General features: G+C 42.9%; 1 protein-coding gene across 26 annotated transcripts in view; it reads left to right on the top strand.

Annotated features, from left to right (window-relative positions):
- Positions 1–16,140, top strand: part of DST (dystonin) — a 488,658-nt gene that overhangs the window by 94,909 nt on the left and 377,609 nt on the right. For 17 of the 26 annotated variants that reach the window (XM_021936750.2, XM_021936748.2, XM_021936745.2 and 14 more), the window contains one exon: positions 5,892–6,099. In XM_021936750.2, coding sequence (XP_021792442.2) covers positions 5,892–6,099 — 208 coding nt within the window. Of the gene's footprint in view, positions 1–5,412; positions 5,710–5,891; positions 6,100–14,132; positions 14,764–16,140 lie in introns of those variants that run through there. The other 9 variants (XM_021936772.2, XM_021936771.2, XM_031667683.1 and 6 more) reach the window with 7 other exon arrangements.

Genomic DNA, 16,140 nt, shown 5'->3' with positions numbered 1-16,140 from the left:
GGTGACTTCTTGACACAGGCCACTGCTTCTAGTGCTTCTCTAAGTGTTTATGAAGAAATGTTACGAGAAATTTCTTAGATCAAAACTATCACTTTGTCCTTGCAACCTGTATATGTTGATTTTGTGAGCACAGGAATAGACTAAGCAACACTTAAACACAGCGCAAAAGACCTTGCTGTGTGCAGTGGCTCATGCTTCTTATCCTAGTACTTTGAGAGGCCAAGGCAGAAAGATTGCTTGAGGCCAGGAGTTTGAGAGCAGCCTGGTCAACATAGGGAAACCCCGTCTCTATAAAAATATTAAAAAATAAAATTAGCCTGGTGTGGTATTATGTGCCTGTAGACCCAGCTACCCGAGAGGTTGAGGTGGGAGGATCTCTTGAGCCCAGGAGTTCAAGGCTGCAGTGAGCTATGATCATGTCTTTTTGCACTCCAGCCTGGGCAATGGATCAAGACCTAGTCTCTTAAAAACAAAAAACAAAAACAAAAAAAAACCTTGCTATTTCCCCCTCAATTCTTCATTTTGAAAAGATTCAGATTTATAGAAAAGTTGAAAGAGTAGGCGAGTGAATACTTATTGTTAGCCTATTATCACATTTAATACTTTTCCTTGTTTTTATTGAAACAATAAAAATAAGTGCAGATATCTTGGGTTTCCTCAGCCTGCATCTCCTATGGATAAGGACACTTTTCTACATAACCACAATAGTATTATTGCACCTTAGAAAACTAACAATAATTTCCTAACATTGTCTAATAAACAATCCATGTTCCATGTTCAGATTTCCCCAGTTGTCCCCAAAAGACAGTTGTCCCCAAAATGTCTTTTTAGCTTTTAAAAAAGAGTCAACCCAGAATCCAACCAAGGTTCATGAATTAGTTGTGTCTCTTTTGTCCTTTTAGATCTAGAACAATTCTTCCTTTTTGGGTGTGTATGTTTTGTGTCATTGACCTTTTTGACGGATCTAGGACAGTTGTCTTGTAGAATGCTTCACAATCAGGATTTTTCTGTTTCCTTGTGTGCTTTCTATTTTTGGGTTTTTTTCTGGTGAATATTTTGAAATACACATACAGAAATGTGCTTAAGTTATAAATATGTGGGTTTGTGAAAGTTTACTTTTCAGCCTCTGGGATTTAAACTTTTGGCTACTTTGCAAACTCTTATCTCTGCACTTCTTTCTCCATTGCCTGTAGAGAATGCCTATTGCCAAGACAATTTCCTGGCACTTTCCTACAGATCAGGGTGCTAAGGCTGGGCAGCATCCAATTTAGGCAGTTCCATTGTACTTATCTCAGATCCCCCACTGGGGTTTCAGTTAAAGAAGGTATTGTTCAGTTCCCCTTCTGAAAATGTTATTATGTAATTATCCTGGCTTTAGGAGATTTGGGTTGTTTTTATACCATGTGAATGAATTGGCTATCAGGAAAGTCATTTTAAAGCTTTTGGTGATCTAATTCAATTGTTAAAACTGCTTTAATAACTAAGTTGTAGAAGACACAATGTAGCAGGTCCTTGAATAGTGTTTTGTTCAATGTCTTTTTGTTATAATGTTGATGAGAGAAAAAAAAAAAATCAATTCCTGGCTGGGGCCACTGTCAGTGGAGTTTACACTTTCTCCCCATGCCAGCGTGGGTTTTCTCTGGATGCTGCAGTTTGCTCCCACATTCCAAGGATGTGCACATGAGGTTAATTGGTCCCATTCTGAGTGACTGTGGGCATAGATTATGATTGCACCCTGCCATGGGATGGTGTCCTGTCCAGGTGTGGTTCCTGCCTTGTGCCTTGAGCTGCTGGGATGGGTTCTGGCCACCCTTGATCCTGAACTGTAATAAGCAGGTTGGAAAAGGAACGCATGAATAAATGCAAATTATTGTAAAATAAAAATTTGTAAGGTCTACAATAATCTTACAAATGCATGACAATAAACGATGTGGTATGAAAGTGCTCAGTGGGTCTGCCATATTTGTGATTGGCTTTGAACTGCATGGCGGTAGGAGGTACTCCTTATATTTTTCATTTTGCAAACATTTATTCCTTGATTTAACCCCCCACCCCGATGACTGCCGTCATTTACTGATTTACCAAAAATTGGGTAAATAATTATCTTATTTTATATTAATCTTCTGTAAATGTATGTATAACTCACATTTATTTCAGTGTTTAATATTAGAAGTGTTTTGGTCTTCTCTTAGAAGTTTCGTGATATTTTTATGACCAGAAATATTATTTGCTGTAGGAACTTAACTCTCATTTATATTAATTAGTCTATGTAAAATTGGTTTTATTATATGTCCTTTGACTTAAAGCAGCAGTTTCCAAAAACTATTGATGGTTTTAAGTGAGGATTTACTGTACAGGGTTTTTGGCTTGTAACCATCTAGTGCTTTTTTGGTTGCAGAGATTCAGTATCAGTCCAGAAGTAGCTCATGGTCATTTATGAAAAAGGCCAACTGTTAAAAAGTATTATGACCTAGGCCAGCTTTATCTTCACTACCCAAATTACTCTGCCCCCTACTCCACAGCTCTTTCATGTATCTCTTATTTTCAGCATACATGCCAAATGGGGATGACAAATGATGGTGTGAATTGGGGTCTTAACCTGGGGTCAGTGGGTCAGTGAATCCCATAAAATGATATGCAAAGTTTTGCATGTATTTACTCTTGTACTTTGTTCTGGAAAGAGGTTTTCATAGATTTCATTAACTTTTCAGGGGTGCCCATGAGCCCAGAAATGTTAAAAACACTGACTTAGTTACTTCTTCATAGAGTTGTCCATATTTTCTCTAACCCTTGACATAAAATCTTTTTACTTTTGGTAATCTTTTTATGTACTTGTATTGGATTAAAATATTATAAGGAATAAAATTAAATTCATTCAGAATCTTAGTCATCACCCAAAAATAATCGCTACTTACATATGGGTAACTATTACATGTATATGCACAGGCACATATTTTAAGAAATCATTCTTGATGAATTGTTTCTTCTTTACTAAATATAGAACAATAACATTTTTGTTTAATTGCTATAGAGTAGACTATGGTATCCATATAACTATATTTAAACAGTCTCCTATTGATGGACATAGCTACCATATTTGTATTTTAATAGGAATCAAATGTTAGGCAACAGTAGTGGAATACTAGATAGGAACCTGGGGCTTTTGTTGATTACAGGAGCCCTCTTCCTTTGTCCTACCTTTCCAAGCCCCACATCAAAGGTTAGACTCTGGCCTTTGGGTGAGAGAACATATTTGCTTTTCTTAAAACAAAAGGGAACTGTAGTTCCACACTCTTCTCTAGCCCCCAAGATAGTAACATGATTTGGCAAATCATTTCAAATCAATAAAGAATATAATAGGTTTTCTTTAGGATCAATCCACTTTAAAGCAGTTCCCAATTTTCAGGGTTCAAATGGGCCTACTTTTGTATAGTTTACCTTATATTTTTAAAAAGTATTCATGAAAATTTTTGTGGGAAAAAATCCAATACTTTAATTGTTAAAACACTTGGATCATGTAGCCTGGGAGAGACTTTACCACATATAAATATGTATGATTTCCCTCAGTTTGTGTGTGTGTGTGTGGTCCATATTTTCCTATGATATAGTGCTGAAAGAAGTGTTGTTGATTGTCTTTTCCTCTTTTTCTCTCTTATCTGTTTACCAATGACACTACCAGATTAGAGGCTGCACCAGTCAACACCCATGGGTCCAGGGGTGGTAACTGTTCCCATCTGGCTATGAGTGATTAATGGTGTTTATGTCATGGCATAAATCACATTTCGTTGTTCAATCAGCTGAGACTCAGGCCATTAAAAAAATTTACTCTACAAAAATCAATAACCAGTGGGTTTTGGAAAGGAGCAGTTCTTTAACAGTTATTCTCCAAATCTGTCTGTAAAGATAAATAATCAAATTACTATACTCACTAAAATAGTACAGGTAACAAGAAATGTAATCTCACAGATAAAGGATGACCTTAAGTAAGGACAGATAGGAAGCCATTTTTAGGAAGATAGAAAGCGGCCAAAGAAACCCAATACCCTCTTAAAAGTCTTTAAGAATGTCACCCTTTTATACAGAGCCAGCCAAAAACAAAATCTCAGAAAGCTCAAGATGGATTTTCAGAAAAGCATGGAAAATAAATTGGGTTGATAATAGCATGCTGTGACTGACCTAATGCCACTCACAACTCCCTATGGATTGTAGCTACAATACAGAAAATCAATTTTATTTACTTTTTGCCTCAAGTTTGCCTAATACCTTATTGTCATTAGAAAAATATACAGACTCTAAATAAATAAATTAGTCAAGATGGTGAAATTTTATGTAAAGTAAAATGGAAGACAGCTTTTTTGGGGGGAAAGAATAGAGAGCTACATCTTACATACCTCACTTTGTGGGAATATTACATGAACTTCTAAAAGAATGGGGTTTACACCTACTATGTGCCCACAAAAAAGAAAAATAAAATGAAATAATGGTGTTGACCATGCATAGCCACATGCCTAAACAGATTGAGATAAGGTTAGTAGTCCTGATGCAATTAGAGTTTATTTCACGTGCCTTGGGTGAGTGTTTTGGGATGTGGCTCACATAGCCTGTTTGTGCTGCAGTTGCCACTGCTTTTGTGGGAAGCCCAGTGTTTTTGCTCAAATTGGAGCATGCCTCACTGATTTCTGCCTGTAACTTGCTTCTTGGGAATCCATGGCTGCAAGTTACATTTCAGGAATTCGAGTTATACCAGTTTTGCATCTTTACCATGAGTCTCAGCGAAGTAGAATTCTCAGTAGGAAAGTCAAGACTTCCTTTTGATGTGTTGTTATGTTTATAATTTTGCAGCAGAGATAGTCAACATCCTTGTTTCATTAGTAAGCCAGTGGCTCTCTAAATAATCACAAACACAACCCAACAAAGAAGGAAGGAATAACACCTTGTGCCTTTTCCCTCTATGGAAGATATAACACTTTTATGCAAGACATGACCCTGCAGATTTGCTCCAGCTAGATGAAGGGAGGACTAACCTTCAGGCCAAGTGCTTTGGTAAAAGCATCATGCTTCTCATTTCACAGTGTAATGACCAGGAGCTGAGAAGAGCTCTGTTTCCTGTCACTGAGCTGCATCATTCTCATTTACATTATTGGCAGCTGTTACTTTGCTGGAAGTTTAAATTACCTCAAGAACTCTAAACCGAGTTCAGATGTTTGTTTATTGGCGCTGCCATAGGCTTCTGAAAACAGTCTTTTGTGTTCTCCCAGTCTTAAGAAAAGGCTCTTCTCAGAATCAGCCCTTCCTCCCTCCTTGCTCTTTTCTGGGAACCTGCTTCAGTCTCATGAAGAAAATTAAATAAAGAGGACAGGGGCTTAAAATCGGTCGGAACAGAGTCTCCAGTGGTGAGGTGACTTGAAGCGGAAAGGAGTTGGGACTCAACATCCTGCATTTGTGCTTTGTTTTCGAAACTTCGAGTTAGTTGCATTAATGAATTAACCAGCAGGCTAGCAATGGAAAATGTTTCTACTGTCCTGGTGGGGGAGCCAAATACTATAGATTTGTAACAGGAAGGCTGTTGATTCTGGCTTCATTGTTGGGCCAGTCATTTGTGAGCTGGTGGCCGGACCACAGGCCACACACTTCTTCTGTGCAAATCTTCATGTATTGGAACTGCCTGTGTATTGTTTTTACGATTGGAGACTTGGCCAAGAAAAGATGGTGAGCCCCGGGTTTCATTTTTTTGGTTTCTGTATATTCCCTCAGCTCTGAGGATGGTGCAGGATATGCCAGACCCAGTTTGGGGGCAGGGAGGGCGGCGGTGGTGATGGTGGGGATGTTTAAATCGATGAGCATATGTGAGTATTTTGCTGTTAATGCTTTTTCTGTGTCATTCTCTGTAGAGTTCCGGGAACGCGTCCTATCGCTGCTCTATGTCTTCCTCTGCGGATTTTTCCGATGAGGATGATTTCAGCCAGAAATCTGGCTCCGCATCCCCAGCTCCGGGAGACACCTTACCCTGGAATTTGCCTAAACATGAGAGGTCGAAAAGAAAGATTCAAGGGGGCTCAGTGCTGGACCCTGCCGAGAGGGCAGTGCTTCGGATAGCAGGTAAGAGCATCTGGGGAAGGGGATGGAGTGGGGGAAGAGAGTTGCGGAAATTCGCCCATCTGCTTCCTGGGGGGCCATAGCGGGAGCTGATGCACTGGGCAGGAATCTGTGCTCAAGGTGGGGGAGGATGATGACCATGTTTACTTTATGCCTTGTTTTACTGATAGAGCCATTTGCCCTGCCTGCTGGTGACTAAGCTGTTTGGCCCTGCCTTCTGGTTGGATGAATTGATTCCTTTGAAATGCAAGGAAATATTGCACTAAACTTTCCTATTTACTGCATTAGTTACCGTAACATTCTGAAAGTATTAGCTGCAGTGATTGCTAGTATATTTGCGGGAAGCTGGAAGTGAGCAGCCTTTATTTTCATTTTTGCCCAGGGGCACTGAGCTACGCAGATTTAACTCAAGAAGATTCACGGTTTTCGGTACCCAGGATTGCAAAGCATATTCCAGCAACTTGGATGTTGTTTTTCTTTAAATGTAGCATCTCTGTCTGCATCATCATATCCATAGCAGCTTTCTGTCCTTAGTGCTTTTGAGGGTTTGGCCATCGCGCCTTCCTGATTAATTAATACATGAGACGTGCCAGTGTTTCTGTTCTGTGTTACCGGGTGTTGCCTTGCATTGGCCCTAAAAGCTGAACCAGAAGTGATGGCTTGTTTTACCCAGCTGAAAGCTGAGAACACTGTGGAAATCAACCTTCGAACCCCCGTGTGGTTTGTGTGTATGTGTCCTGTGCATGAGAGGTGCTTCCAGGGGTGGTTGTTCCTTTCTTCCCTCTCTCTCTCTCTCTCTGTCTCTCTCTCTCTCTCTCTCTATATATATATATATATATTTTTTTTTTTCCGTCTTGGAAATGGTAACAGGGAAGGATGGAGTGTGTCCTTGGGGACTTTCTTGCAAAGGCAGAAGGCCAGGTGTTCTTTAGGTTTGTTTCTACATCCAGTGGTTCAGGCTTCCTTTCCTTCCCTCTCTACCACTCTTAACTCTGGAGGTCCCTTTCCACAGTTTTTTTTTTTTTTTTTTGCCTCCTATACTATATTGCAAAGTTGGTACTTTCTTTTCCTCCAAGGGGGCTGGCGGGGACCAGCCCAGATTCCAGCCATCAAGGCAGCTGAGAACCCCCTTTTTGTCCTCCCAATGGGATTTTCTGATTACGGGAAAAACAAACAGTGCCTAGCCAGCCATTCTTTAGTCAGGGTTTCTGGGGCAACAGCCTTGAGCTTCTTCTGGTTTCCGCTGTGAGATGCTGGCTGGTCTCACCCAGGCCTTTGAAGAGCAAGGGATCGAGTGAGAAAGGGGAGGCGGAGGGAGGATGGAAGCTGTGAGAGTGAGCAGGGGTAGCCTTGGAGAGTCAAGGCAGACCAGAAAATGTTTAGTCACTGAGGCCTGCCTCCTTGCCCTGTTGAGAACTTTTCCGCAGGTCTGAGGCTCCAGCAAGACGAATGCCTATACAGATGACACTGCCCATACCAGATGTTTGACTCAGCAGAAAGGGAAGATAGATGAAAGAAGGGTGTGAATGAGAAGTTACTGGGGGCTGATGGCCCACTTAGGGCATCAAAATGGGATGCCTGTTCTATGTATTTTTTGGAAGGCAGAAGGTGCTTCTGGGCTGAGAGTTTTGGTAGTAGTGGCAGAGATGGATATTTTGCTTTCAGTAATGAAGGAGGGAGTTATGACAGAAGGACAGGGCAGGTATTTGTTAGGGGCAATGAGATTATATAAATTGGGAAAAACTCTACTGGGCAGGAAGTTATGAGAAATGTAACCATCAGTGTACACTGCAGGTGGGGAAGACATTGAAGAACTCGATGTTCTAATGGGATGCAGTGTACATGAAGGTGCTGATGCTGTTAGTAGACTGTGGAGTCATTGATGCAGGGGCCATCGCTTGTTAATTGTAAAATGTTTACTGAGTTTGTAGGGATAGCTGTGAAGTTGGTGGCAGTTGATGCACTGGGGACCTCAAAATTCCATTCTTTAAAACTTACAGGCCAGGCGTGGTGGCTCATGCCTGTAATCCCAGCACTTTGGGAGGCCGAGGTGGGCGGATCATGAGGTCAAGAGATCGAGACCATCCTGGCCAATATGGTGAAACCCCGTCTCTACTGAAAATACAAAAATTAGCTGGGCATGGTGGTGTGCGTCTATAGTCCCAGCTACCCGGGAGGCTGAGGCAGGAGAATTGCTTATACCCAGGAGGCAGAGGTTGCAGTGAGCTGAGATCCCGCCACTAAACTCCAGCCTGGTGATAGAGTGAGACTCTGTCTCAAAAAAAAAAAAAAAAAAAACAACAAAAAACCCCAAAAAACCAATTACATGAATTCTTCAAAAGCAGAAAAAGATAAAATGAAACAACAAACAGTAGTGAAGCATATTATTTTATTTTATTTTGAGACAGATTTTCTCTCTCTCTGTCACCCAGGGTGGAGTACAGTGGCGCTGTCTCCAACCTCTGTCTAATGGGTTCAAGTGTTTCTCCTGCCTCAGCCTCCAAAGTAGCTGGGACCACAGGCATGCGCCACCATGCCCAGCTAATTTTTTTTTTTTTTCATTTTTAGTAGAGATGGGGTTTCACCACGTTGGCCAGGCTGGTCTTGAAGTCCTGACCTCAAGTGATCCACCCACCTCAGCCTCCCAAAGTGCTAGGATTACAGGCGTGAGCCACCACACCTGGCCTATGATTGTATTTTAAATAAATATTGGTAAATTAGCTTTTTGCTAGACAAATCATAAACAATAATCATACATGGAGGATAGACTTGGGGGACCAGTCCACAAATACCTGTTTAACCTATAATGTGGCTAAATTATGAAATTCAGCTATATTATGTGTTAAACTGGCCACTGATCACCCAGGGTGAGGATGAGGGGTACATGTTATCTAATGGAATTTGGTGCTTTGGATAATATGAAAACATACAATTGGAATTTCAACTTCTAATTTTATTACATATTTTCATACTCTTCCTGAAACCTACCCCCTCCCTGAAATTCACCCTTTTTAGGAAATGAGGTGAAGTTCAGAAATGGTGTGAGGATGTCTGTAGTGGTCATTACTTAGTAATAAAAGAGCTGAGAGTTTAGTATTTTTATTTGTTTTTAAGGTCCTAAAAATAGAATTGATTGTGAAAATGTCTATCGAGTCAAAAAGACTATGTGGTCTATGGGATACCTTAATTCACCCACATTTAGCAACTACTTATTGAGCCCCTGCAATGAAATGAAGATTAGCACACAGTTCTGCCTTTAAAAAGTCATAGTTTCGGCCGGGCGCGGTGGCTCAAGCCTGTAATCCCAGCACTTTGGGAGGCCGAGACGGGCGGATCGGTTTTGCGTCAGGATGATCGACCATCCTGGCTAACACGGTGAAACCCCATCCCTATTAAGAAACATAAAAACTGCCGTTGGTGTGGCGGGTTTGGGTCCCAGCCACGTGAGCTGGAGGTGCAGGAGAAATGGCGGAACCCGGGAGGTGGAGCTGATTGAGCTGGCGATCCGCCACCGCACTCCAGCCTGGGCGACAGACTGGCCTCAAAAAAAAAAAAAAAAAGTCATAGTTCCAAGAGAGATTAGTGAATGGATACAAACTTAAGTGAGTTAGGACTCACTTACAGAAATGAGTCCTAATATTCCATAGCAGAGGAGGATATCTATGGTTAGCAATAATATATTGTATATTTCAAAACAGCTAGAAGGAAGGACTTGAAATATTACCAATACATAGAAATGATAAATGCTTAAGGTGATGGATACCTCAAATACTCTGACTTGATCGTTACACATTGTATGCATGTAAAAAGTACTTGCAGTATGGTACCCTCATTAATATATAAAATATGTATCAATAAAATAAAAAAGAATAAGCTGGAAAAGAAAGGTCATAGTCTAATATGATAAATGGATGTGTTGTTAAACCGTTACAACGCGGTAATTATTAGTTGTTACAGGGATTAGTTGTGATGGCTCTAAGCACATAAAATTAAAAGAACCCAGAGGAGAGTATAATTAACTTGGGGGGAGAAGGGAGGCGTGGGAGGTTCCTGAAAGGTTTCTGAGAGGAAGTGCCACTTGAACTGAGATTTAAAGAGCTTGATGGAATTAGGGTGAAAGGGAAGCCCACCTTAGAGGGATGGAACTACAGGAACAAAGGTAGGGAGATGGTTTAAATGAGAACTGCAAGTAATGTGTGTTGCTAAGTGTGGGATTTGGAAGGGAAAGACAGAAACTGTAAAGATGTTTGTGTGCAATCCTGAGGCAACTGGACTATTTATGTTGTAAGTGCTAGGGAACCGCTGAAAGATTTTTAAGCAATGGAGTGGCATAATCAGGTTTACGGTTTGGAAAGTCATATTAGTGATGGTGTCACATGACGAACACTTCTTATTATTTGTTTATTTAAAAATTTATTTATGAGTTGAGGGTTTGCTGTGTTGCTCAGGGTGGAGTGTACTGGCGTGATCACAGCTCACTGCCACCTCTAACTCCTGGACTCAAGGGATCTCCCACTTCAGCCTCCCGAGTAGCTAGGACTACAGGTGTGTACCACCATGCTTGGCTTATTAAAAAATTTTTTTTATAGAGATGGGTTCTCATTGTGTTGCCCAGGCTGGACAAGTGATCACTCCTGGGCTCAAGTGATCCTTCCCGCCTGGGCCTCCCAAAGTGCTGGGATTATAGGAGTGAGCCACAGGGCCTGGCCAACTTCACTTTATTTTGTTTGTTTGTTTTTTAGACAGGGTCTTCCTCTGTTTCTCAAGCTGGATTGCAGTGATGTGATCTCAGTTCACTGCAACCTCTACCTCCTGGGCTCAAGCGATCCTCCCATCATAGCCTCCTAGGTAGCTGGGACTAAAGGCTTGTGCCACCATGCCTGGCTAATTTTTGTATTTTTGTAGAGACAAGGTTCTACCATGTTGCCCAGGCTTGTCTTGAACTCCTGGGCTCAAGCGATCTGCCCACCTTGGCCTCCCAAAATTCTACTATTACAGGCGTGAGCCACTGTGCCTGGCCCAACTTCACATTTTTAGTGCTTTTGTATCTATTGTGGTTTCATCATATTAACATCTGAGACTATAGTATGTTTACTTCTTATCTCCTCAGGTCAATGTGAGAATAAAACGATGAAATATAAGGAAATGGGCTTTTAAACACCCATTGTATAAATGCTTTTTACATATGAGCAATACAGATCTGCTGTTCTTAGCTACAGGATATTGTAAGTTGGGTTTTTTAGTCATAAACTACCTATAAAGTTACATGCTTTGTCAGTGATAATGCTATTTTAAGAAAAGGATTTTTGTCCTATCCAAATATTTTGAAGTTGGAATTGAAGGATCAAAGGAGAATCAGACTTTGAACTCAGGCAAACTTGGGTTTTAATTCCTCCTCTGTCCATGACAGTTGTGTTTACTTGGACAATTTACCAAACTTATCTTAGCCTCAGTTTCTTTATCAAAGGGGTCATGGTTGTGGTGATTAAATATAATAGTGAATGCAAACAATTCTGCTAACTCCTTGGCACATCAAATGCTCTATAAATGATAGCTTACCCATGGCCAGATGTTCTTCTAAGCACTTAATATGGTATCCTATTTAGACCTCCCAAGAACCCCATGAAGTAGGTACTACGATTTTCTCCATTTTCAGTTCAGAATCTGCTGAGAAAGGAAGAGAAACTTTGCTAAGGTCATAGTGTTAAGAAGTAGTAGAGCTAGGACCTGAATTCAGGCAGTCTTTACTCCAAAGTCCAAGCTATTTACTGCTATGCTTTTGCCTCCTCTCTATGGAATACACTATTATTATTAGCATATTAACCCAATGTTACCCTTCCAAGAATGCATGGGGCAAAAGCTATTTTTAAAAACAATCCCAAATGCTGCTTCTGCTCATTTTGACTGGTTCCTTAAATAGATGATTAAAATTACTAAGTGTGTGCTGACTATATGCATAAAACTGGATGCTACTGAGTGTCAGTCTCAGATGAAGGCTCAGATATGCCTTCAGTGACCTTACTGATTGTGAAGGAGACATTTTTGAGAGACCTATGTCTATGCATGTGTGGTCTGTAAATGAATGACTCTCAGGGATCTAATGCTAACCCTTTTATTTCAAGAAGGTGTCCCATATGATACGTGGTTGTTACTTCATGAACAAATGTGCACATAAATGCATATCAAGCTGTAATAAAACTCTAGTAACCTTAAAGACTTACTGGGATAAGGGTTCAGACTCAGATTATAAACCAGTGGTCAGGATAGAAAAAAGAGATATGGTCTTGCTTTGTTTGGAGTAACAAAATTAGGCCAATTGCTGAGGAGGAGTGCTCCAGTTCTATCTCAAGTCAGTTTTCTTTTTTTCCACGAGTACACAATTTTTTTTTTCCAACTCATCCCTGTCTAAGCATTAATGGAAAATGGTCAATAGTTCACAACACCCAACGCTAACAAAGAAATAAAAAATCATGGAGGGCAAAAGGTCAGTATATATGAAAGGAGGAAATAGGGAAGGAAGATTTAGACAAGAGGTGAAGTTGACATAGGTCAGAGCGTCAACAATCAGCTGATTTATCTAATAATAGTAGTAGCAGTGAGGTATCATCCTGTCACTGTACTTCAGCCTGGATGACAGAGTGAGACTGCACCTCCTAAATAAAGTAGTAGAAGCAGCAGCTAATCCTTATATAACACCAGGCATTATTCTAAACTTCATTTACTATACAACTTTATGAGTTGGGCACTATTATCGCTGTTTTACTGATGAAGAAAGCTCAGAGAGGATAAGTAACTTACCTATGTGACACAGTAAGGAGTGAAGATTCTATCTACAGCAGCCTGACCTCACTCTTTTTTTTTTTTTTTTTTTGGAGACGGAGTCTTGCTTTGTCGCCCAGGCTGGAATACAGTGGCATGATCTTGGCTCACTGCAACCTCCGTCTCCTGGGTTCAAGCAGTTCTCTGCCTCAACCTCCCAAGTAGCTGGGATTACAGGTCCCTGCCACCACGCCCGGCTAATTTTTGTATTTTTAGTAGAGACGGGGTTTCACTATCTCTGCCAGGCTGGTCTTGAACTCCAGACCTCGTGATCCACCCTCCTCGGCCTCCGAAAGTGCTGGGATTACAGGCGTGAGACACCACGCCCGGCCAATCATTACTCTTAAACACATCTATTTATATGTCTGGGTATCAGTTGGTTCCTCCAATGGACCCTTAAACTCACTCACTTTAGTATATGATACACATATATCTAATTTAAGGGAACTGTATCCATTTTACTCAGTTTAATGGACACTAGTACTACGTAGAATGAATAATAAGAGAGCAAGAGGGAGGTGACAAATATGGGACTGTTGTGAACCTATAGGCCCGCCGCGGAGCCCAGCAGCAGATGCGCCTGCGGGCTCTGGGGGGCAGAAGGGAGGGACTGCGCGGGCTGGTCCTTGGCAGCCTTGGGGCGGCCGGGCGCTCAGGCGCAGGCGCGGCCCGGCTGTCAGGCGCTGATGCGCGGGGCCACCTGCAGAGGCCTCCTCACCCCGTCCCCGGGACGTCCCCTAGACGTGGACCCCCGTGCCCTCCTTGCCCTGTGCTGTCACAGAGTGACCTGAATCCTACCATGCCAAAAAAATGGGTGGAAGAAAGTATTTCCAACCCTCCTCCCGATCATCCCTTACCGAGGGAGAGCCGCTGGCCCCTCAGCAGGGGCTTGCGCACGGCGGTGGAGCGATCTGCGGCTTTGTTTCTCAGGCACCTGTTGTGGATCCCAAATAGAAACGTCGCCCTTGGGGATTCGGGACCGGGCAGCCAGTGTCCGGGGGTGGGCGTGCTTGGCTGCACGGTCCACCCGGGTGGGCGGGCCTGGGGAGGGGGCCCGGGGCTCTGTGGCTCTGCCTGGGAGGGAGGGGCTGAGTGGCGCCGGGGACTGAGCTGAGCCAGCCGGGGCGCTGACCGCCGCGCTCGCCCCCTCCCTTCCGCCCTCCGCCCTCCACCCTCCTCCCTCCCTCTGTCCCCGGCGCGGGCGAGTGTCTGCAGCGCGGCGGCCAGGAAATGCCGCAGATGCGCCGCGCAGCATCCCCGGCGGAGGCAGCGCGCTGGTCCTCCCGCACCGCCGCCGCGGCCTCGGCCCCGGCCCGGCCCGGAGCAGGCGCCCCGTGCAGGGCTAGCAGAGCGGTCAGCGCGGCCGCAGAGGGTCTGGGCGCCCGCCGGCCCCAGCCGGCCCTCGCCGCACTCCCGGCTCCTCAGCTTGGCGTGGCGCTGCACGTCGCCGCCCCTGGGCTCGCCGAGATTTGCCGCTGCTGAAACCCGAGAGGGACTCAGGCTCCTGGAGCGGGGCGGCCCACCCTCGGTCAGCCAGGAGGCCTGGGCGTTTCCTCTGCCGGCCCCGGCGCCTGGCGCCCGTCGCCCGCCACCTACTGCGCCCCCGCTCTGCGTCTTCGGCTTCCGCGCTCTTCTCCAGCCTGCTGCTCCTTCCTCTTTTCCAGTTCCCAAGGCTGTGTCTTGCTGACTACGTTACTGTCCGGGGGTTACGAGGGGGAGAGGGGAATTGGCCAGTCATCGCTTAGATAAACTTCGGCATGGCGGGTTACCTCTCCCCTGCTGCTTACCTGTACGTGGAGGAGCAGGAGTACCTCCAGGCCTACGAGGATGTCCTGGAGAGATACAAAGGTATGTGGTCCCTGCCCTGGGGCCGCGGAGCTTGGCACGGATCAGAGAGGCAACCGCTACCTTTCCTTAATCAGAGCTACCACTCCTTGGGCACGAGTAAACAGGTGTCTGGACCAGTTCTGGGAATGGACAAGGTCTTTTTGCATGGGATTTAGTACCCCCAGCGCAGGGAGGATGGTGGGGTGGGCGACAGTCTGGAGACGCCCTTAGATGAGCGGTAGAGAGGGGGGAAGGGGTTTTGGTTTCAAAGAAGCACATTGCGTTTTCTCTTCCTTGTAAAAGCTCTTAAGCACTACGCATAATCATAATTCTTCCTGGGAGGGTGGATACTGATTATTCTCTATGGGATTACTAAGGCATTGCTGCTGCTGCTTGGCTAGGGTATTGGTTAGCCCTGTAAAAAAGGTTCAGCATCACTAGATCATTTTCCTTAAAATGATCTTACTTATTTGAAAAAGTTTGTGACTATATACTTATTCTGATGTATTGTAAAAATTATTTTATAGCGTGATTGATAAAAGACTTTAGTTAGTGAGTTTGTTGTAAATTTAAATGTAAAGAATATATTTTGAGATTTTGTTTCTGCCCATCCTTTATGTTCAGGAAATTCTATGCCAATCTGATATTTATGTTTTCGTATAATGTTTACTTTGACTTCATAGCTAAATATAATGACGAAATACAAATTGCAGCTGTCCGTTTTTTAAGTCTTTTTGTCTCTGGAAATGTGTTTTTAAGTGTGTATATACCATCTTTTTATTGTGGCTCCCAAAACACTCCGAACTCAAGAGCAGCTCAGAGAGGTTTAACGTGTTTATAGTGAATAGTGGCCCATGTCATAGGTAGGATTCAAATGGTTTTATTTCTTTTGAATATTTGCTTTGGGTTTGGTAACTCAATGTCTGCAAATGCAGTGGTATCGTATGGTTAACAATACATGTAGTTTTCTATTAGTAGAAAGTAGAAATAAAAAAAAAAATTGAACTAAACAATAAAATTCCAAATCCCCAGAAAGCTCAAATCCACTCACAATTGTTTTCTGTCTTTGTAGAGTATGTTTTATAACTGAAATTCTTGCAATCCATGTAGAATTTTGTAAACAATACAATGAGAATTCCTTTGTGCCAAGACTCTTATTGTGTATAATACTGCCACTGAGCAAGTGCAATGATATTTTAGGCTAAAGCACATTTGTGACATTTGTGTGTGTGTGGATAATATACTCATATTTACCTCCATCACTCCATTTTAAAGTAAGGTTTGTAATTAGTTGTTCCCAGAGCTTTATAAAAGAGGAATATTGCAATTTAGACCAACAAACCTTACCGAAGAAATACATCTGTGCCCTATACAGTCAGAAACAAAAAAATCTGAAAG

The sequence above is a fragment of the Papio anubis genome, chromosome 6 (assembly GCF_008728515.1).
Source record: "Papio anubis isolate 15944 chromosome 6, Panubis1.0, whole genome shotgun sequence".
NCBI classification, from domain to species: domain Eukaryota; kingdom Metazoa; phylum Chordata; class Mammalia; order Primates; family Cercopithecidae; genus Papio; species Papio anubis.
Note: the sequence above shows the minus strand (reverse complement) of the source record. Positions and strands in the feature narration are given on the sequence as shown.